General features: G+C 41.8%; 1 protein-coding gene across 2 annotated transcripts in view; it reads left to right on the plus strand.

The window, feature by feature from the left end:
* Nucleotides 1-21,574, plus strand: part of GNPTAB (N-acetylglucosamine-1-phosphate transferase subunits alpha and beta) — an 87,259-nt gene extending 65,685 nt beyond the window's left edge. For both annotated transcript variants that reach the window (XM_088467837.1, XM_088467838.1), the window contains exons 15-21: nt 3,809-4,028; nt 14,707-14,820; nt 15,212-15,297; nt 15,486-15,584; nt 15,884-16,051; nt 17,115-17,205; nt 20,513-21,574. In XM_088467837.1, coding sequence (XP_088323963.1) covers nt 3,809-4,028; nt 14,707-14,820; nt 15,212-15,297; nt 15,486-15,584; nt 15,884-16,051; nt 17,115-17,205; nt 20,513-20,590 — 856 coding nt within the window. In that variant the 3' untranslated portion in view covers nt 20,591-21,574. The remainder of the gene's footprint in view (nt 1-3,808; nt 4,029-14,706; nt 14,821-15,211; nt 15,298-15,485; nt 15,585-15,883; nt 16,052-17,114; nt 17,206-20,512) is intronic.
* Nucleotides 21,575-24,064: the final 2,490 nt, after the last annotated feature.

A 24,064-nucleotide genomic window follows, 5' to 3' on the forward strand; every position in this document is an offset into this window, starting at 1 on the left:
AATGGTTAACAGTATAACTGCAGTTGTTTTTGTATACAGAGACACTTAAGTGTTTTATATTTGTAGCAATGTGATTTGCTAAAATCAGAGGTAGATTGATTCTTGAGAGTTTTCATTTGAAATGCAGTTTTTTTTGTAATGCGAGGCAAGTACTGTGGTTTGCAAGTAAGCAGAGAATAACACTTTCTATTCATTAAAAAAAATTAAAAAATGAACACCGCATTTTTGTAAATGCAAATTTTTGGAGAAATAAATTTGGGTTTGCCAAATATATAATGCCGGCCAGTCCTAGCAGCACTGCCTGCAATAGTGACAATGAACAGCATCATTCTGAATCCTCTGCCAATCATAGCAGGGCTTGTGAGAAGATAAGATCTAACATGCTTGGCAGACAGTTCAGGAAGTGCCCACCTAACTGCAATGTGCAGGTACAGCAAGTCTTCTGAGTGAGAGACTCACTGCAACCACAGATCCAGCAGACTCCAGACTACAGTCATGTGGCCTACATCTTTGGCCCGCTATCAGTGCCTCCTGTTGACCATTGCCTGGATGCAGTAATGGTCCAACCACCACCACCCCCGAAAAAAATAAAATGCTGGAGTTTCATACTTTATTATTGTATAATTATCAGATATGTATTAGAAGAACTCGCACATACAGTCAGGTGCATAAATATTGGGACATTGACAGAATTTTCATATTTTGGCCTCTATTCACCACCACAATGGCTTTGAAATGAAACAAACAAGATTTGCTTTAACTGCAGACTTTCAGATTTCATTTGAGGGTAGTTACATCCAAATTAGGTGAACGGTGTAGGAATTACAATGGTTTCTATATGTGCCTCCCACTTTTTAAGGGGTCAAAAGTAATGGGACAAACTAAACAATCCTAAATCTAACTTTCACTTTTTAATACTTTGTTGCAAATCCTTTGCAGGCAATTACAGCCTGAAGTCTGGAACGCATAGACATCAACAGACGCTGGGTTTCATCCCTGGTGATGCTCTGCCAGGCCTCTACTGCAAATGTCTTCAGTTCCTGCTTGTTCTTGGGGAATTTTCCCTTCAGTTTTGTCTTCATCAAGTGAAATGCATGCTCAATCGGATTCAGGTCAGGGGATTGACTTGGCCATTGCATAACATTCCACTTTTTAGCCTTAAAAAACTCTTTGGTTGCTTTTGCAGTATGCTTCGGGTCATTGTCCATCTGCACTGTGAAGCGCCGTCCAATGAGTTCTGAAGCATTTGACTGAATATGAGCATATAATATTGCCCGAAACACTTCAGAATTCATTCTGCTGCTTTTGTCAGCAGTCACATCATCAATAAATACAAGGGAAACCAGTTCCATTGGCAGCCATACATGTCCACGTCATGACTCTACCAACACCATGCTTCACTGATGAGGTGGTATGTTTTGGATCATGAGCAGTTCCTTTCCTTCTCCATACTCTTCTCTTCCATCACTCTGGTACAAGTTGATCTTTGTCTCATCTGTCCATAGGATGTTGTTCCAGAACTGTAATGGCTTTTTAGATGTTGTTTGGGAAACTCTAATCTGGTCTTCCTGTTTTTGTGGCTCACCAGTGGTTTACATCTTGTGGTGAACCCTCTCTATTCACTCTTGTGAAGTCTTCTCTTGATTGTTGACTTTGACACATATACACCTACCGCCTGGAGAGTGTTCTTGATTTGGCCAACTGTTGTGAAGGGGTTTTTCTTCACCAGGGAAATAATTCTTCTGTCATCCACCACAGTTGTTTTCCGTGGTCTTCCGGGTCTTTTGGTGTTGCAGAGTTCTTTCTTTTTAAGAATGTTCCAAACAGTTGATTTGGCCACACCTAATGTTTTTGCTATCTCTCTGATGGGTTTGTTTTGATTTTTCAGCCTAATGATGGCTTGCTACACTGATAGTGACAGCTCTTTGGATCTCATATTGAGAGTCGACAGCAACTGATTCCAAATGCAAATGTCACACCTAGAATCAACTCCAGACCTTTTACCTGCTTAATTGATAATTAAATAACGAGGGAATAGCCCACACCTGTCCATGAAATAGCTTTTGAGTTGATAGTCCCATTACTTTTGGCCCCTTAAAAAGTGGGAGGCACATATAGAAACCGTTGTAATTCCTACACCGTTCACCTGATTTGGATGTAATTACCCTCAAATTAAACCTGAAAGTCTGCAGTTAAAGCACATCTTGTTTTTTACATTTCAAAGCCATTGTGGTGGTGAATAGAGGCCAAAATATGAAAATTCTGTCAATGTCCCAATATTTATGCACCTGACTGTATATACACACACACACCGATTACTGTTGCCAGGAGTGATCGGGCACATGGGGGGCAGGGCGGCGCTGATATATTTGCTGACAACGGCACTGTTAACCTGGCGGAAAGGGAGGGAACAGTTCAGCAGCTGCAGCGGATGTTAGGAGCTGGGCTGCTGCTATCACTGATAGCAGCTATGCTGGGAGGAGGGTGCCGCCGGCTGGACATACTGCAGCAGCCGCAGCGACTACAAGGAGCAGCGGCTACTACCTTCTTTGAACGGTCCGGGAGGGGTGAAGCCAGCTACCCGATCACTGCTGGCCACAGTGATTGAGACACAGCAGCAACCACGCTGGGAGGGGGATGATGCCGGGTGCCCGATCACTGTGGCCAGCAGTGATCGGGACATGAAGGAGGGGGAGCTGAGGGTGTAGAGGGACCAGGAGGTCCCTTTTATATAGGCGGCTGCAAGAAGATTAGCTTCCCGCAGCTGCCCAGTGGGCATTTCTGACTGGTCGTATCTGATACGACCATGCCAGGCAAGTGGTTAACTTCCTATATTCCTCTGATCTCTCACCTAGAAGCTTAAGCTGTAAACTGATAGGACAAACTTGGCATCTTCTCCAGTGACCTTTCTAATCCTGATCAGACTACGTCAATACAGTCAACCCCAAGTATAAATTTTTTCAGGGATCAGGAAAAATTACACCAAAAACTGCAAATGAAAATAGAGGCATCTAGATTCAGGTGTTTGTCACCACATCCCAAAAAACACCTCACACAAAAAAACAATTACTTATAAACCACTGATCTCATAACAGTGACACCATACACACACACTCGCACCATATAAAGTACAGTAACTCTTTTCCGCCTTAGTTACTGTGCTGACATAAATGGAACAATAAAACGACAGCATACTCACCGTCGACAGTTCACTTGATAAATGGCATGCCAGCATCTGATATACAGTACTACAGCATAGTACTGCAAGGGAAATGCCCAGGCCTCCTTCAGCCAATACAAATTGCCATGTAATCAGTGAGAATGGTCTGGCAATGGCTGAGATGCTACTTGATGACAGGTTTAAGTGCTTGCTTTAAATTAGCAGAGTGAAAAGCCTAGTGATAAGTCGCTGATAAAAATGAGCATAAAATCCAGGCAATCAGCCAGTAGAAACAGAGGGAACACAGTAAAACTTTAAAATCCCATTTGAGGTTTGATGTTATACAGTAGTGTTACATTTTGAACAAAAGTTCCCAACTAGTTTATGTATAATGTTGATAAGGACAAATGGTATTTTTTCTTTCCATAACATCCGGTAATGAGAAGTGCCGCTTATTGTCTCTCTGGGGGAGAGATGAGGGCAGGGAAATGACCTGATATCACTATCCAGCTTGTGAGCAGCATCTGCATAACAGCAATTCCAGTGATTGGAGGTTTCCTCTATCTGCAGCAGTTTACTCTTGGAAATGTCTCTAGTTTAATGCCTCCTGTACCCTTTATGGTGTAATCTTCCTTTTCACCTTTGCAGATATCCAGCAGAATTTGACAAGACGTCTGCTCATAAAGTGCGTCACTCAGAAGATATGCAGTTTGCATTCTCCTTTTTCTACTATCTAATGAGTGCCATCCAACCACTAAACATCTCCCAGATTTTCCATGAAGTGGACACTGATGGGTCAGGAGTACTCTCTGACAGAGAGATCCGAACGTTGGCTACCAGAATACACCAGTTACCTCTAAGTTTACAGGTGCTTGTTATGCCTTTAACTGTCAATAAGATGAAACAAGGGTACTACTATAAGTGTTGTGAATCTGCTCCAAAAGGCCGGCGTTTGCTATAAATGGTCATGTAAACATACACCCCATATTTCAGTGACCTATGTTACAGGTTAAATAATTTCCAAATATCCATGTTATAGTGAACAGAAAACAACATGCACCATTTACAACTAAGACCTGGTTTACAAAAGTTACTTAGATAATATCCTGACAAACATAATAGGCCTTTAGCCGGCAATATAAGTCTCTATTTTGTATGGTTCTGAGCCATCTTGCTTGTAAACTGTCAGGGAGCAACTGGAGCCAGAACTTACTTTACGTACACATTTTATCCAATATCCTCCATTTAAGGTAAATATATATAATTTTTTGGGATGATGATGTTAATAATTTCAACACCACAATGTCGACAGTTATTTTAAATAACTATGGGGGGGGGTGGGGATTCAATTAGCTGCTATCAGCATTTTTTTGCAAATTTATACTTAACGTCCTATCCCGCGCTTAGCTACAGTTTTCGCGGGTGGGAATTTTGACGTGCATTTTGTGCAAATTAGTTTTCCCCACCTCCTGAGCAGGTGAAAAGTTGGGGAAAATCCATATTTTAAGGTAAAAGTGTCAGAACTTGGTTCAGAATCACTGTGACACCCTCATTAATGACTAATTAGGCAGAAATAATTTTTTAATTAGCTTAATTTGGCCAATAACTGTCATTTTGGGGGTAAAAAAGTGCAGGAAAAAGGTTTAATTGATGTGGGACAGGCATATGGGGGTGCTATGAGTGGGACAGGCATATGGGGGTGCTATGAGTGGGACAGGCATATGGGGGTGCTATGAGTGGGACAGGCATATGGGGGTGCTATGAGTGGGACAGGCATATGGGGGTGCTATGAGTGGGACAGGCATATGGGGGTGCTATGAGTGGGACAGGCATATGAGGGTGCTATATAAGTGGGACAGGCATATGGGGGTGCTATATGAGTGGGACAGGCATATGGGGGTGCTATATGAGTGGGACAGCCATATGGGGGTGCTATATAAGTGGGACAGATGTTTTTAAGATTGCAGGTGGGTGTTAGAAATGTGTATTGAAGTTTTTTTAATTAAAGTGTCTTTAAATGACAGTATTTGACTGTTTTAGCCAATTAAAATAGCCATTTGTTGCTACATGCTACTGAATGATGGGATATATGTACTCATTCACACCTGGTTTCTTCATGACAGCTTGGCTTCTGTTGGATAAAGACAGTCTTTTAAACTCTGTGGTTATGTGTCATGTGATTTACATTTATTACATTTTAAGGTTTGGTTAGGAATAGATTTATGTTTTTTCCCCGCATGTCATCAGTCAGACAGCTTTCTTAATGTCCCTCCAGCACCCAGCCTCCCCTCCAGAGACTCAGGGCAGGACTATACTACAGAACTTTAGTTGTAGAATTATTTGCGGTATATCACATGAGCTAGACATGTGACATTTGGTTAATTTTTTAGCTGGTCCCACAGTATGTTGTTCAGGGCCGGCAACAGGAATCTTGGGGCCCAGTACACTTTTATCTCTGGGGCCTCCAACCCCCCCCCCATCCTCCTTGGCCCCTCCTCCAAACACACATGCCAGGTCCACACACACACAATGAATACAGATAGAGAAATGTATGCATACACACACACACACATATATATATTACTGTTCAAAAGTTTGGGGTCACCCAGACACAATTTCGTGTTTTACATGAAAACTGACTTTTATTTATCAAATGAGTTGCAAAATGAATAGAACATATAGTCAAGACATTGGCAAGGTTAGAATAATGATTTTTATTTGAAATAATAATTTTGTCCTTCAAACTTTGCTTTGGTCAAAGAATGCTCCTTTTGGAGCAATTACAGCATTGCAGACCTTTGGCATTCTAGCTGTTAATTTGTTGGGGTAATCTGAAGAAATTTCACCCCACACTTCCTGAAGCACCTCTCACAAGTTGGATTGGCTTGATGGGCACTTCTTGCGTACCAAACGGTCAAGCTGCTCCCACAACAGCTCAATGGGGTTGAGATCTGGTGACTGCGCTGGCCACTCGATTACAGACAGAATACCAGCTGCCTGCTTCTTCCCTAAATAATTCTTGCATAATTTGGAGGTGTGCTTTGGGTCATTGTCCTGTTGGAGGTGGAAATTGGCTCCAATAAGCGCTGTCCACAGGGTATGGCATGGCGTTGCAAAATGAAGTGATAGCCTTCCTAATTCAAAATCCCTTTTACCTTCTACAAATCTCCCACTTTACCAGCACCAAAGCAGCCCCAGACCATCACATTACCTCCACCATGCTTGACAGATGGCGTCAGGCACTCTTCCAGCATCTTTTCACTTGTTCTGCATCTCACAAATTTTCCGTGTGATCCAAACACCTCAAACTTCAATTTGTCTGTCCATAACAATTTTTTTTAAATATACCTCTGTCCAATGTCTGTGTTCTTTTGCCCATATTAAGCTTTTCCTTTTATTGGCCAGTCTCAAATATGGCTTTTTCTTTGCCACTCTGCCTAGAAGGCCAGCATCCCGGAGTCTCCTCTTCACTGTAGATGTTGACACTGGCGTTTTGCGGGTACCATTTACTGAAACTGCCAGTTGAGGATTTGTGAGGTGTCTATTTCTCAAACTAGAGACTCTAATGTACTTGTCTTCTTGCACAGTTGTGCACGGGGCCCTCCCACTTCTCTTTGTACTCTGGTTAGAGCCTGTTTGTGATGTTCTCTGAAGGGAGTAGTACACACCGTTGTAGGAAATGTTCAGTTTCTTGGCAATTTCTCGCATGGAATAGCCTTCATTTCTAAGAACAAGAATAGACTGTCGAGTTTCACACGACAGTTCTCTTTTTCTGGCCATTTGGAGAGTATAATCGAACCCACAAATGTGATGCTCCAGATACTCAACTAGCTCAAAGAAAGGTCAGTTTTATAGCTTCTCTAACAAGCAAACCTGTTTTCAGCTGTGCTAACATAATTGCACAAAGGTTTTCAAGGGTTTTCTAATCATCCATTAGTCTGCTAACACGCTTAGCAGACACAATGTTCCATTAGAACACTGGAGTGATGGTTGCTGGAAATTGTCCTCTATACACCCATGTAGATATTCCTTTAAAAACTAGACGTTTGGAGCTAGTATAGTCATTTACCACATTAACAATGTATAGAGTGTATTTCTGATTAATTTAATGTTATCTTCATTGAAAAAAAACTGTGCTTTTCTTTCAAAAAGAAGGACATTTCTAAGTGACCCCAAACTTTTGAACAGTGGTGTATATAGACACACACATATATACATATAAGGTATATACACACACACATATATTTATATATATATATATATATATACATACATACAGTATTCATCCAAGGTGCGGCACTCAGGATGAATACATACAGTATTCATCCTGAGTGCCGCACCTTGGATGAATACTGTATGTATTCATCCTGAGTGCCGCACCTTGGATGAATACATACAGTATTCATCCAAGGTGCGGCACTCAGGACTCATATAAAAATCAAACACTGATGCCAACAACGTTTCAGTTATTAAAACTCTCCTCAGGTTACAAACATATACATACAAACATACATTTATATACACTCCATTACTCACCCCTCGTGTATCGCTGGCTTCCCGGCACGGGACTACCCACCCGCCCGTGGTCGCCTCCTACTGACGTAATCGCGCAAACGTCCTGACGCAGCCCGTTAGTTTGTGTGACCCATCACCATGGTTACTACAGCGTCTATGCAATACAGTGTTAAACCAATTACAGATAATAAAGTAGCTCTATACAGTATTCTACAGGCTCACTAAAAAGAAGCTAACAAATAGGTTAAAGGAAAATAGATTATAAATGCGTTTTTACATATATAATTCCTAGCCTCATATAATATAGGATTAATCCTAGGGCTAACTGTACCAAAATTACATATATTGTATGGTTCATTAAACATAATTAAGTATTACAGGAAACAACCATAGAGAATAGTTTCATTAAGACTTTTGGGATATGAAACTTCTAGTCTAGCTATCCATCTAGCCTCACATTGGAGTAACTTTAAAGATCTATTTCCACCTCGTAATGTAGGCTCCACATGATCTATCATTCTGTATCGGATGCTATTTAATGGATGTTTCATCTCTAAAAAGTGCCGAGCGACCGGTTGGTCACTTCTACCCGTAGTTAATAATTCCTAATGGCTGACCGATGAGCTGACATATGCTCTTTGAATTTACGTCTTTCCTATATAAAATAACCCACATGGGCATAAAATCTGATAGATCACAAAATTAGAGTTACAATCCAATAAATTATGGATCTTAATATTTTTACCCGTATGAGGGTGGGCAAATGAATCACCAGAGATAAGGAATTGACATGTAACACACGTACATCTAATGCACCCCAATTTCCTTTTTGGATTTTTAACTTTACTAGCAATATCAGCCTTCACTAGATAATCGCGTAGATTTTTGCCTCTTGAATAACAAGGCATTAGTTTCACATCGGCTAGACACAACTTCTCATCAGAGGATAACAACGACCAATGCTTTTTACTATTTCTATTGATTACAGATGATTTTACATTAAACTGGTTGACCCAAGGGAACTTGGTATTAACTGTCTTGTCTGTAAATTTTTTTCTTTAGCAAAGAATCTCTATCTAGATCCAAAACCTTAGCTTTGGCCTCTTTCAGAGAGGTCAGGGAATATCCTCTGTTTAAATTTTTTTGTATTAATTGGTCAATTTGTACAACAGCCTGTTGTAAATCGCTATTGATCCGTCTTATGCGGATCATTTACGAGTACGGTGAACCCCTTATGAGATATTTAGGATGGCAACTTTGTGCCTGCAGTAAGTTGTTTCGATCAGTCGGTTTAGAGTAAACAGAGGTAACAATGTTACCCCTGTCAATTGAAACTTTTACATTGCAAAAAATTATCTCATATTGATTGATATTGTACGTAAATTTGATAGGACCCTCTTTCTGATTACATGACTCAATTAATGTAACGAGGGTCTCTTTGTCACCGCTCCATATCAAAAATAAATCGTCTATGAAACGTGAAAATAATATAATCTGATCCGATATTTTGGAATCCTGAAAGAAAGCTTCCTGTTCTATAGCAAACATCACAATATTTGCATACGATAGAGCTGCGCTAGAACCCATCGCGCATCCCTTTGTCTGCACAAAAAATTGCTTATCATAGAGGAAATAGTTATTATTGAGAATGATCTCCAAAAGCAACAAAATAACTTCAATTACTGAGTTATTAAATATACTACTCTTCAATAAAAAGTTCTTAACAGATAGCATCCCCAAATCGTGTGGTATCGAGGTATATAAATTAACCACATCTATGCTCACAAGCCAACAGTCCTCCGGTAATGTGTCCAGAGATCTTAATTTATTCAGAAATGTAGTTGTATTTAATAGAAAAGTTTTTTTCTTGCTGAAGTAAAGAGTCTAAAAACACAGCAGTCGGTTGCAGCAAAGATCCCCTGGCTGAAATTATCGGACGTCGTGGGGGTGGGTCCAAATTTTTGTGTATTTTTGGCATAGTGTAAAAGAGGGGGACAAGAGGATATTCTGGGATCAAAGTGTCCATAACTTTGGATGAAATAAATCCCATATCAACAGCTCTAAGTAATACCTCCTTAAGGCGTTTTTTACAAGTCTGAGTGGGATCACTTGTTAGTTTTCTATATACTTGTTGGTCAGAAAGTTGACGATTAGCCTCAATTTTATAGTCCTTGAGATCCTGTAGGACCACCGCTCCACCTTTATCCGCTGGGCGAATTGTAATAAGTGCATTCATTATCTAATAATGAAAAGCCTGACATTCCAATTTAGTCAGATTAGGATGATGGGGTTTAGAATTATGTATGTCCCTTTGTACATCTTGCTCCAGCATTCTCATTCTCATGTATGTTTTGATACTTGAGTTATTCGATAGAGGATCAAAATTAGATCCTGGACGGAATTGTTTCAATTGTCTAGGTATTGTATCATGACTCTGTGATGTTGATGAGTCATTATTAAAAAAATCTCTGAGTTTTAATTTACGATGTAAGGCATGTTTTTCAATATTCCAACGAAACTCTTCAAAGGGCACCGACGGGACAAAGGATAAACCTTTACTGAGTAATTTAAATTCACTATTAGACAATTCATATGAGGACAGATTAAATAACTAAGTCCTTCTCGCAAGAGGTGGTCTCCCCACTTTGTCTCTTTCTCTTGTACTGCCCCCCTCTTCTAAGATGCCTCCACTTTTGTCGAATTTTGATGCTCTTGTGACCACTCTTAAAGGGCCAGATGCTGTATCTTGTTTATCAGACTCATTATTAGAGCTGCCCGTTTCCTGTGAGGAATCTGTCTCAAACCGGGAAAATTGTTTTCTATTTCTCCTAAAAAATGGGAGTCTTTCCCCCTGAGTGTTATTACTGGAGATCCATTTATACACAGTATGTTTTTCGTAGTCTAACTCGACCTTAAGTAATTTCTCCTTTTTAAATTTAGTAAGATCTTTCTTGTACTGGGAGATTTGTTGTTTCAATTTATCCATCCAGTCCATCTCTTTATCATTAATCAGGATTGGCATATGTATTGTCTCAAAGGCCGATATCTTAGATCTAACATTTTCCAATTCTTTTGTAGATTGTTCGAAAACCAATAATAGCAAATCCAACGAACATTTATTTAAAATGGCTGTCCAACGTCTACAAAAAAAGAGGGTCATACCGGCCAATCGTTGGACAGTTTTTAACTCTAAATCCCCTTGGAATTTTTTTGGATTTATAATAATCACTCAGTTACAAACTGTGCAAATAAAAATCTATTTCTTCTTTAAACGCAATGAGTCTTTATAAATAAAGTCCACCGATATAGGGCCTGATTCAGAGCCGGATGCTCGTTCAGAAAAAGGGGCTGGCTATTTAAATTAAGCGCTCGCTCTTTGCGGTCTGTTGACGCCTCTGTATGAAAGAGCGAACGAAACATGCGCTCACTATTTTGGAAAAAACGCCCCCTGGCCGCTCGCGTCATACGTCATCTCCGCTATTTATTTGATTAATCGAGTACATCGAAAGGCTTATGAACTGCTCGCAGTGCTTGTGGTAGCATTTTCCTACCGCAATCATGCGAGCAGTTCAGGCTAAAAGACAACCAAGTGACGTGGTCAATGACGCTGCTTTGTTAATTATGCACACCCTTAAAACGCCCGTTTTGACCGTTTGGCACGCCTGCGTTCGGATCTCCACTCCCCGTTTTCAAGCACCTTCCCCTGTTATCACCCACAAACGCCTCATCCTGTCACTCAAATTAGCAGGCATTCGCTATTTTGCGAGCACACTATTTTCGACCGCACTGACTGGTTCGCGCATGCGTATAACGATCCGTACGCATGCGCAGTTGGGCAAACATCGCTCGGAACGAACGAGCGGCCGCTTCCGAGCGGCTCTGAATCAGGCCCATAGATTCAGCTTCATCATTAATACCTTTAGCACATACAATAGCCTCTGCTTCTGATTCAGAAAACGTTAGAAAATCACCAATAGAATATTGTAGATGACTAAGTTGATCTTGTGCCTCCGCCATTTGTAAGCCACCAGATAATAATTGCTACAAACTGGTAATGAACCAAATAATATTGTATTCTTCAATGAAACAAAATTCTCATTGCCTTATAAAGTGCTGCGCATTTAGTGCAAAGAGTCGTTGCTAGTAAAGTGCAAAATAGTGCTACTAAACATAAAGACAAAAAAACTGTAGTATGACTGGCTAAAATACTAGAAACCAAACTGGTAGATACATGAGAGGTCAGTGTGTAAACGCAGTACTGGGTGCCTTGTTCCAGATAAGTGCTTCAAATACAATAGTTAATGGTCCGGCACGCCCAACAATATGTCCCATCTGCAGTCGGTGCCCTCACAAAAAATATACATACAGTATTCATCCAAGGTGCGGCACTCAGGACTCAAATAACAAATCAAACACTGGACTTTGATGCCAACAACGTTTCAATTATTAAAACTGTCCTCAGGTTACAAACATATACAAACATGCATTTATATACACTCCATTACTCACCCCTCGTGTATCGCTGGCTTCCTGGGACGGGACTACCCACCCGCCCGTGGTCGCCTCCTACTGACGACATCGCGCAAACGTCCTGACGCAGCCCGTTAGCTTGTGTTGACCCATCACCATGGTTACTACAGCGTCTATGCAACACACAGTGTTAAACCAATTACAGATCATAAAGTAGCTTTATACAGTATTCTACAGGCTCACTAAAAAAAAGCTAAAAAATAGGTTAAAGGCAAATAGATTATAAATGCGTTTTTACATATATAATATATTATTCCTAGCCTCATATAATATAGGATTAATCCTACGGCTAACTGTACAAAAATTACATATATTGTATGGTTCATTAAGAATTACAGGAAACAACCATAGGGAATAGTTTCATTGAGACCTTTGGGATATGAAACTTCTAGTCTAGCTATCCATCTAGCCTCACATTGGAGTAACTTTAAAGATCTATTTCCACCTCGTAATGTAGGCTCCACATGATCTATCATTCTGTATCGGATGCTATTTAATGGATGTTTCATCTCTAAAATATATAGTTACTCCAATGTGAGGCTAGATGGATAGCTAGACTAGAAGTTTCATATCCCAAAGGTCTCAATGAAACTATTCTCTATGGTTGTTTCCTGTAATACTTAATTATGTTTAATGAACCATACAATATAGGTCATTTTGGTACAGTTAGCCCTAGGATTAATCCTATATTATATGAGGCTAGGAATTATATATTATATATGTAAAAACGCATTTATAATCTATTTTCCTTTTAACCTATTTGTTAGCTTCTTTTTAGTGGCCTGTAGAATACTGTATAGAGCTACTTTATGATCTGTAATTGGTTTAACACTGTGTATTGCATAGACGCTGTAGTAACCATGGTGATGGGTCACACAAGCTAACGGGCTGCGTCAGGACGTTTGCGCGATGACGTCAGTAGGAGGTGACCACGGGCGGGTGGGCAGTCCCGTCCCGGGAAGCCAGCGATACACGAGGGGTGAGTAATGGAGTGTATATAAATGTATGTTTGTTTGTAAGCTGTGGACAGTTTTAATAACTGAAACGTTGTTGGCATCAAAGTCAAGTAATGTGTTAAAAATGAAATAACACAGTCACTTCCACCTTCATGCTGGGTCTTGGCTTTGTCGCTTAATCTTCTGCTGGACCACTAAGGAGGTGGAAGAGGAGTGTGTGTGGGGGGGGGGTGTCAGGAGTGTCACAAGTGGGGGGGGCTAGAGGTGCCGCGAGTGGGGGGTTGTCAGGGGTGTTTCTAGTGTGTAGGAACAGGAAGAAAGCAGGAGGGACCCAAGAAAAGAAGAGTGGGGGGGGGAGTTGTCAGTGGGCGGAGCTTCGGCAGGATTGCTGTTACTGTAACAGCTCTCCTGCAGTGGGGCTTCCCACATGCTGCCTGCACCATCAGGGTCCTCCGTGCCGGGGGTCTTTTCAGTGGGTCCATCCTCATGATGAGCGCATCTGTCAGCGGGGCTTCCCTCTAGGGTACAGGAGTCACCCTCCTTCATCTGCTGGCAGCATGGCTCTTCCCTCTCTGTCCCGGCAGCCGCAGTGACAGCTATTCAGTACTGCTCACGGGGTCTCCTCCCATCGTCAGCACCAGGCACCAGCAGCGGGAATCCCAACAACAGCAGGGATCAGCGGCTCATCAACAAGACTGGGGTAGCAGCAGGGCCCGACGTTTATTCTGTTTCTGATCGTCAGGGCCCCTCTGATCCATGGGGCCCGGTATGAGTGTCCCCTTAGCCCCCCCCTTGTCGCCGGGCCGATGTTATTGGTTGCCGGTCACTTGTCTTATATAAGCAAACACAGGGCCTAATTCAGCAGTGCACACTAATGCACTGCTGAACGCATATTCCCAATGATTGGGAATCTGCGCAGGCGCCAGACCCGTTCTGCGCATGTGCAAAATGGATCTGCGAGCCAGCGTATAAACTGGCAGTAGACTGTCAGTGATTGACATACTGCTGCCGTTTGGGGGCGGGGAGGGGGCGACGACAGCCTATGTTACCTGAAACGGAGCCGTGTTGCCGCCGTTGGGTGGGAGGGAAGAGGCCAGAATCCCCGTTGGCTGATGGAGATTTCCTGGCCTCTTCCTCTCAACTGCGACGGCCGTCTGCGTGACCTCATGGGTCACCTTAGCCGGCTGATGGTCCGCAGAGTATCTGATGCTGCGTTGGACAACACAGCTCGGATACATAATGCAGCAGGAGGCGTGATGCCTCGTGCTGCATTAGCATTACAGCACATATTGAATAGCTAAGTTGCTTGCGAGCATCTTAGCTATTACGTCTGAAGCTGAATCGGGCCCACAGTCTTTGTACTGAAAACCACTAGTGTAGCCCTTGCCTATGTGCTTCAGAGACTAATTCCAGCTGGGATATGTCAAATACTGAGACAAACAGCTGAGGACAGCTGAACATTAATGTCCCCAGTTATATATGCATTATATTGTCAAGTTACATTTCTGAAAACATCTGTATAAGTTCACTGTTTTGTCCTCATAGGATCTGACTGGCTTAGAACATATGCTCATTAACTGCTCCAAATCACTCCAATTAAACAGCACTGAAGATTCCATTGCAACAACAACACAAGAGTCTTATTATGATCCAAATTTGGTAAATATATATTTAGTTTCATTTATTTTTTTTTAAACCTTTTATGTGTTTTTGTTTCTGTGGCATTACACTTAAATTACTAATGGCAACATTTTCTATGTAAATCTCCACTTTTTCAAACATCCAAAAATCTTGATACATCTCACAACCACAGACATCATTCCATCCTGCACTGTGAAGTGAAGAGCAGGGGGGAGTCCTGTTTAAAGGGCAATTTGCAAAATCAATATGGAATCTCCCAAACCTTTCTTCTTCAAATTGTCTCTTGGTAGATCTCCCCCATTGTACTGGTATAATCCTTATGAGATTTACAATATTTAAGTAACTCAAGGCACATTTTGCATGTCTGTGCTACTAGCCCTACTTGAAATATATGTTGCTTGTTTTGCAGCCTCCTGTAACCAAACAGCTGGCAATTAATTGTAAACCGGTAACTGATCTGATACGTAAAGCATACAAGGACAAGAATAAATACAGGTAATGTTAGCCTATATGTGTTGTGTTTGAGCCAATGCTAAACAAAAGGAGTTTAGAAGGAAGTCAGAATTATTGTATAAAATGTATATAACATAATTAATGGTAGCTGAGGCCCAGCATATGATTGAGATATAGTTACATTCCATGGTTTAAGAACATTCTCTCTATTTTATTTTTCTTTTGTCAAGATTTGAAATTATGGGAGAAGAGGACATTGCATTCAAAATGATTCGTACCAATGTGTCCCATGTTGTTGGCCAGTTAGATGATATCAGGAAGAACCCCAGGTACAGTAGGAATACTTTCTGTCCTCCGGTGGAAGGTTTCTAAAATGTATATGTCTTTCTCATATAGCTGCAGCCATACATTGGCTTACTGGTGCAGGAGGGCCATTGAAAATGTATTTACACTTTTCATTATGCACCTTTTGTTTGCACTTTTCTGTGTTTTGTCATTTTTCCTTTATTTGTTATACATAAAGCCAGATACCTGCAGAGGAGAGCCTCAACAGTTAGCTGAGCTTTTCACCAGCTTTCCATAAATAATAATGTGCATATAATCTAATCAGGGGTTTTAACTCTTCTAGGAAATTCATCTGTCTGAACGATAATATTAATCACAATCACAAGGACGCACAAACTGTAAAAGCCGTCCTACGCGACTTCTACGAGTCAATGTTTCCAATACCTTCTCAGTTTGAGTTGCCAAGAGAATATCGTAACCGGTTTCTACACATGCACGAACTGCAGGAATGGTAATCTGCTTTTATTTCTCTGATAATGATAGGAGTGCAAGGAGCTGCTCAAAGTAATGAGTGGGGTGTTTGCTAGAATGATTTTGTTTTGCTATGGGCTGTATACCTAAACTCCTATCAGTGACCGAGAGTCTCAATTTATTTTTCTTTCATTATTCATGTTGCTGAAAAACATCAAAACACTGTATGATCTGAGCAAATGTCCTGTAGTTTTCCCTTAAGCAGTGGTTCCCAAACTTTCTTGAATCACAGTACCCTAGAGCACAGGTTTGCAAACTGGGTCCCCAGGATCCCAAACCATGCATGTTTTCCAGATATTCTCACAGAATCCCAAGTGAATTAATTAGCACGACCTGTGGATCTTCTAAAATATGTCAGTAAGTAATGACTACAGCTGTGCACCTGCTGGGTGACCTGGATAACGTGACCTGTGTGGCGTCCTGAGGACCGAGTTTGAGAACCACTGCCCTAGAGTATCTGTATTTTTTAACTGCACCCCTAAGACAAATGATTCTTATTGAGAAATTCAGAAACAAAAGTTTAATTAAGTAAAGTGTACTTACATCCTTAGGCTCAGTTCTGTGGTGGTGGTGGGCAGGGTTCCGCTTCTGTTTGTCACATTTTTTTTGATTGGCAGCCACCAGCTTAGGTTTTATCTATCCGACAAGGACGGGAAGGGTGAGAAGTGCCTGAAAAAGACCAATACCAGTGACCTACACCATGCATCCTTATGCTCAATCTATGACATTATACTAATTCTTTTGCAGCAAAAAACATAATAAAATCCTAAGTACCTAGTACAATGTATATGCGTACTAAGATGCAAAATGAAGGAAAGTGCACAGCACGGAAATAGCGGCAGGCGTCTCATGCCATATGGTGCACATAGGTGTATGAGGACACATTCATGCAGATAAAATATTCATTGGACAAATTATTTTCACACTTATTACTGTGTCTGCGTGCGTGGGTATATGAGAATAGTTGTGATGTGGCTGATCAACATATCAATAATGTGCATATTTCAATTAATTTTAATATAATAATTGTATTTTTTGATCAGGAGGAGTTACAGAGACAAGTTAAAGTTTTGGACGCACTGTGTCTTGGGAACGTTGATTGTGTTTACAGTCATCTCTTTTTTTGCAGAACAGGTACGTTTTCCTGTAGATGTGGCACAAAGGTGTTTTAATTGCAGCCCTATAACCCTACTGGGCTATTTCCTGAGAAAGTATAGAGCAATTAGAACTAATTCCAGTGCATTTACAGTAAGAGACTACAGCGTAGGTAACATGACCAGCGAATTTGCGTATGTGGTAATGATATAAAGTGCGCTGTATAAGTATCCTGCCCCGAATACTTTTTCAAATTTAAATTCTGCAGATTCTGAAATGTAAATTCCCATTCTAACAACAAAACTGTCATGCTGTAATGTTCTTAGCGCTGCTTTACCGATTTTAGCTCCACCCATCTCTCTGGAGCAACAGCAGCTGCTTTGTGCAGCCATTCTTCCTGGAGTCTGATAAGGGGCAGAGGGCGACCTGCTATCTCCCAGCTTATAACCCAACCCAAGAAGTAGACACAGAGGCAAAGTTTTGGATAAAATTCTGCCGCATTAAAATATTGCAGCACACTGATACTGAAAGAAGTAGTGGGCAAGGATTACTCTCATCCCTTATCCGATTTTCCCAATTCATTTTTTGGGGCATGCTCTGTCTACCCGGTAGGCACCGCAGCTACACCACCTAGGGAACCACCCCCCTGGCGCATATCACGCTTGCCTGGCATGCGCCCCAACCGTCCAAAGCTGGAGCCTGGTCTGCAGCCATTCACTGAGGATGAAACTGCTAACCTCTGGTGTCTTCCCCAATTTACTATGCCTTGTGCACTGCTTATTTACCGATGCCCGCCAACTGTGACAAATGCAATGCAATAATTAAAAGTTAAACATTTATCCCTGCAAAACACACAACACCCCTCAACCCTCTAAAAACAAACCATTGGTTACAAGAAAGCATAAGAAAATGAGCCCCGTCCTCTGGCCTGACGCTCAAGAACGCCCTGACAGCTATCACCGGCCAGATTGCTGTGTCAGACAGGCTCCTTAGTTGAACCCATCTGCCCTTGCCAACTTGGTCACTCTTGAACCTATGTACTTCACACAACACAGTATCTCCGGCTAATACCACGCTCTTATGCTGCAAGCTGGTGCCCCTTGAACGTTTGGAATCAGCTACCAGCTCACTCACCCTGAATGCCACGCTAAATGCCATAATGAAGGCTCTAATTAAGGTTGCCTCAATTTCATCCTTGCATACCGCTGGCACTATCCCCAGTTTCCTTAGCTTTTCTATGACGACTGGTTCCCTACTATCTGGCTTCTTTATCTCCACCCTGTCCCAAACTGTCATTATTGGGCACACAACAAAAGCCTTGGTCTCTTCTTTTCCTCCCTCTAACTTGGTGAAAAAAAGAGATTCAAGCCAATATGGTATTAACCCATGCCCTGGATGTCCGCTCCCTTCTCAGCTTGCCTAAGAAGGCTAGCAGCAGTTGACGTGTTGCCCGACTCCCTGGGCTTACCAACTCTTGAAACTGCTGCCACTTTTCCTATGCAGCCTTGTATGCTCTCCACGTCTTCGTTGCCAGAGATCGCTCGACCAGTCCATTTAGATCGGCTCGACTATATGCCAAAGATGGGAGGGGCATATTAGACTTGTTGCTTGCGCCTGCGGTGCAGCAGCCCTAAATATGTCCCTTTTCTGCCTGGACAATGCATCTATCACATTCTGGTCCTCAGATACATGCTTCACCCTGAATGTGATGATGTGGCGCAAGCACACTGCAACTAACTTTCTCAACAACCTGACGACTGGTGGTGATGAGGCACATTGACTATCTATGGCCTGCACCACCCCCATTTTGTCGCACCAGAATCTGATACTTCTGTTGGCCAGCCTGTGGCCTCAGATGTCCACTGCAACCACTATTGGGGACAACTCTAAAGCCGCTAGGGTCTTGGTCAGCCCCGTGTCCACCCATCTGGCTGGCGAAAGCTGGGCAAACCATTCTTCTTGCAAATACGCCCCAAAACCTGTATCCCCTGCTGCTTCAGTGAATAACTAACATGATTGTGCAGGGCTGCTTTTGGCCACATTCTGACAAAGGATGACCTCGCAGGTTGTCCCTAAGGTCTTTGGAAATGCGTATAAAGTGGTCCCTCTTTTTAACTCTGGCAGTGGCTTGCTCCAGCCACCTTTTAAAGATCGTGCCCATGGGAATAACCCTGCATGCAAAGTTCAATCTCCAAAAAGGACTGCATCTGTCGTAGCATGACTTTCTTTGCTCCTGCGTAATAACTTCTCTCTCTCCCTAGCTCCTTGACCTTCTCTGCTGGGAGTCTACATTCCATCTTTTCTGTGCTAATTTCAAGACCGAGCAGTGCGCCCGCCCTAGAAAGAGGCATACCTGCGTGCCCCTGAAAAGAGGTGTGGTTATGAGAAAGGGGGTGTGTCTTTAAGATGCGCCCCCTTTTCATCACTCTTGTGGGCGTGCCGGGCTGCCACCAAGTTCTCCTGTGTCAGTGAATAGATGCCAGGCGCATCTGCCCGGCATCTGTTGACCAGCGGTGACCGCTGCACCACTATTTTTCCAACCTGCTGGACACTTTTGCCCATGGGTGGGGATGGCCCCCGGCAGGTTGTTTTAGCGGGGCGCCGCCCAAAGGGCTAGGCGCATCGTGCCCTTTCGGGCAGGATGCATTCTGCCCTTTTGAAATCTGGCAGGGTATGGCGCCCCGCTTAAACAGTCTAGCGGGAGCGCTATGCTCTAGAATGCTCCAATTGGCTTAGGAAGATGTGCTCTTAATGTCACAGATTAAAGAGTATTTCCCGGTGATTCTGCCAAGTATCTACAGTACTTAACTGACAATTTTTGTTTTTATTTTTTTAAAAGGCTCTCAAAAAGTTAAAAATATTTAAAAAAATGTATTTAAAAGAAAACATATGCCTAGGAGGTGCTTTGTACACCCTTCTTCCCTTTATCCATAGGCCCTCATTGTACATTTACCTCCCACCCCCTGTGGCAATAGATACACCTAGTGATAGATCCCCAGTGGCATAACTTCCCCATCCACCATGGGGCTAATGGGACCTATCTCCCTAAGGAGATGGGGCATGACCACTCACATCCCCCCACACCCCCAGGGGCGTTGTCCAGCCCCTAAGTGGCACTTATCTTGCCCCACATGCAGAGCACAATGGAACAAATTTCCTCTTTAATTGCAGAGGGATGCAGCAGGACGGACGGATCATGTCACGGTGGTCGCAAACTATGCAACATCACTAGTTACTACCCCAATCAAGCAATTGTACAACTGTATTGTGCCTATATTTGGTATTTACAATGGACTGAAAGATGAAATAATAACTAAAGGTGTGTTTTTATTCCTCTTTTTGATAGCTGATTGCACTTAAAAGAAAGATTTTTCCCAGGAGGAGAATGCATATTGAAGTAAGCCCAGAAAGAAGTAAAGTGTAGAACACAATTGACTGTTTGTTTGACTACCTCATTACTGTGACGTTCAAATGTCAGAATGTCAGCAAGTCAGAAAGTAAAGGCTCCACTTCAATAGTCTTCAGAATATGGCAAAGTGATTCAGAATATGGCAAAGTGACTGGATCTCCTGGCTGCGATCACGTGGTTTACGTTCTAAGTATTATCTTACAGAGAGGTTACCCAGCAGCAGAAGCACAGTAGTGCCTGAATGCAGCATGTTGGTGCCATTGGGATAGACTCTGAAAGAACCTGCTAGAGGTCGGCTACTGTTTTGATGCGTCTGACCTTAAAACCAAAGGACTTTGAAATGACCACACTCTGACTTTATGTGCCAATAAAAGTGACAGGTCAGTGTGATGAAAGAAAACCATACTTCTGATTCACGTCATTGAAATTCACTTCTGTTTGGACTGTTCTGCTTTTCTTTCATAGGAATGGAATATGTATTGCGTACAAAGTTGTGGCTGATGTGAAAACTATGTGACTAAAGGATGTATTTGTTCTGTTTATGTAAATACAAGTCAAGTGCCTATGTACAGATGATGATAATGTTTTGCCCTCTTTGTGAACTAATTGTGGCGCTAGGTATTGGGATTTCACCTATGATAGAAACAGACGGGAGTCATTGTTTGCTCTCCAATTTGTTCAGTGTAGCTATAGTTTCTTTAGTAATGGAAAACCTTTATTACATGCATGTACACTTGTTACACTGCCTAAACCTTGTCCTCCAAAAACATGGCTGCACGTTGGATGCCCCTTTTAACCATTTTATATGTTAAATTTGTTAACTTGGTGAGTGCTTTCTTTATTTAAACTGCCCATTACTGTAGATCAGTGAAAGGGGTTAATGAGAATGTACTTTTTGATTTCTAGACAAGAATTCAATTGAAATAAGTGTTCACATGTAAATCATTTGGGGAGTGTCAGAAAAATGAGATCAGAAAATAAATTGTGACATGCATATTCTGTGGTACGTTGTTTTTTTTGTTTTGTTTTTTAGTTTTGCTCTTAGATCAGCTACTTTTTGTAGTGGCAAAGGGCCTGATTCTTAGTTGGCTGCAAGTGGAAATGCCGATGTATCTGGCAGATATCTGCATACTACGCATGCACCTGGAGTTAACATGTTTCGCACCTTGCACACGGACCTGGGCTCAGATTGCATTTGAGCGGTGATCATGTGAACTCACTGTACTAATCTGTTCTCGTGGGAGTGTGATGGGCGTGTAAGCCCACTTCCATGCTCATTCGTAGAAGGATATGAAATGAGACTAAATCAAAAGCAAAGTTTTTATTACCAGCAATAAGCCACAGGAGCCAGGAAGGTAGATAGAATCTGTGTTGGACTGGAGTGTGAAGGGCCCACAGGGAGAATGCATTGTTAGGGGCCCATTGAAGGGCGGCAGCACAAAGCTTAAGGGGTGTGACCAGCCATCAGAGAGGCAGAAGGATAGAAGAATAACTGCCTGGCCATGTCCCCTGAGTGATCCTCCTTTCCTTCTCGCACAGTGAGAGGCGGTGGTGAGTGTGAGACTGCTTTCTGGTCCACTCCAATCCTCTTGTAATATGCAGACAGTGCGAACTAGTAGGTTGTAACTATTATAGAGGCAGTCAGACCAATTCTATCAAAGAAGAAATAATTTAACATGTATCCACTTTATACCCGTCACTATTCACAGGTAACACTTATCATACAGTCAATATACACCAATCACTATACACAGTTTATGCTAATTTCACACAACTGATCTACAAATGTGTCCTCATACATTGTTGCTGCAGTCACGCCAAACAACCCCTCTTTGGTGTGTCAAGGCCTGTATGACTGCTTTCGCCGAACGTCTTTTGTGCCAGAAAAAGCGTCTTCATCACAATGCGATGCGACGAGGACACACCAGGAGCCTGCACTGATTAATTTCATGTGAACATATGGTTTTTAGAGCTCGCACAGGAGAAACAGAAAGTGTACCATCTCAGAATTGTCAACAGAGACTAAAGAATGGAGATGGTTGAAAAAATGCTCAAGGACCAACTTAATCAGGTATTGACGCAGGGTATCGCGTACATTTGGATATGTTGGTGGTGCTCCCCAGAGTCAGAAAAAGGTACTACATTGGTGAAGAAAAAGAAGACTCCTTTGGGGGCGATTCAAATGTTTTGACGGCGGCTTTTTTTTTTTTTTTTTTAAGACGCCCGACAGAGCAATTCAATTGTTGCTCTGTCAGGGCGCGATAGGCGCCGGCATTTCTGCACGCACTCAGGAGGGTGCGAGCAGAAATGTGTGAGAAACCCCCTGGTTAGGACGCGCTAACCCCCTAACCAGCATTTTAGACGGGTTTAACCGTTTTACATGGCTAAACCTGGTCTCATAGAGGGCGATAATTAATGAGCACCCAGAACAATTGAATAACAAAACTGGGCGCTCATTAATTATCACGGCTTAAAAAACAATTGAATCGCCTCTTTGCTGGGGGCACTCTTATCAGAAAGTAAAGGATTCTGAAGTATATTAAAATGTAACTTGTAATCTTATACTTTTAAAATAAGGGAGTATCACAAATCATATGACGTACACACAGAAAATACACAAAATAGACAATATATACAACACAAACCAAGTATTGCATAAATGAGAATGCAGACTCTTATTATGAGTGAAAAATTCACTTATATCAACAAAGAAAGAAGATAAATGAATTCCTCGTTCAGAGTTGGTCATAGGAGGAAAGCTGTCCTCTCTGTGTGAGCAATAATGATTATTCTCGGCGAATTATATGAATACTTAGAAAATGATGCACCCTTACATTCTCCTCTGGGTATAGGTACCAAGAATGACACGATTAATAATTTTCATGGGTGCTAAACGTCGTTAACCCTATGTCGTCCACACTGTATCACATTTCCCATCCAATATCTGAAGAGCATCCTGTATGAATCCAGGACTGTCCAAGATAGTTTGGACACTCCTGGATATTCAACAATTAACGAACAGGTATGTGGTATTGCCAGTGCACTAATGCAAGTTCAAAAGAGATGTGATACCCCCTTATTTTAAGGTATAAGATTAAAAGTTACATTTTAATATACTTCAGAATCCTCCACTTTCTGATTCATTTCATGTATGACACTTGTATATTTGTGTGCAACTGAGGGCCGGATTCAATTAGCTGCAAAAAGACGCATTTTAGCGATAAGTGTTCGCAGGTGCAAACTTTTTGCACAAAACTGCATATCATGCGAATTGTCAAAGTTTTCGCATGTGCAAAATCAATAAATTAACCACACTCACAAGATAAAAAATGACACCTCTTTTAAATGACAGATTTTAATTAAATTGTAATCCGTTGACAATGAAATAACAAAAAATCATTACAGCCCTTAAGTTTTGGTAAACATTTGGCAATACAAAGCACTGCAACCCAATAGTTTGTGAGGTGTAATGTTAACAAATGTACTGTA

This window comes from Taudactylus pleione, unplaced genomic scaffold, assembly GCF_031769625.1.
Source record: "Taudactylus pleione unplaced genomic scaffold, aTauple2 ptg000077l, whole genome shotgun sequence".
In the NCBI taxonomy this organism is placed as follows: domain Eukaryota; kingdom Metazoa; phylum Chordata; class Amphibia; order Anura; family Myobatrachidae; genus Taudactylus; species Taudactylus pleione.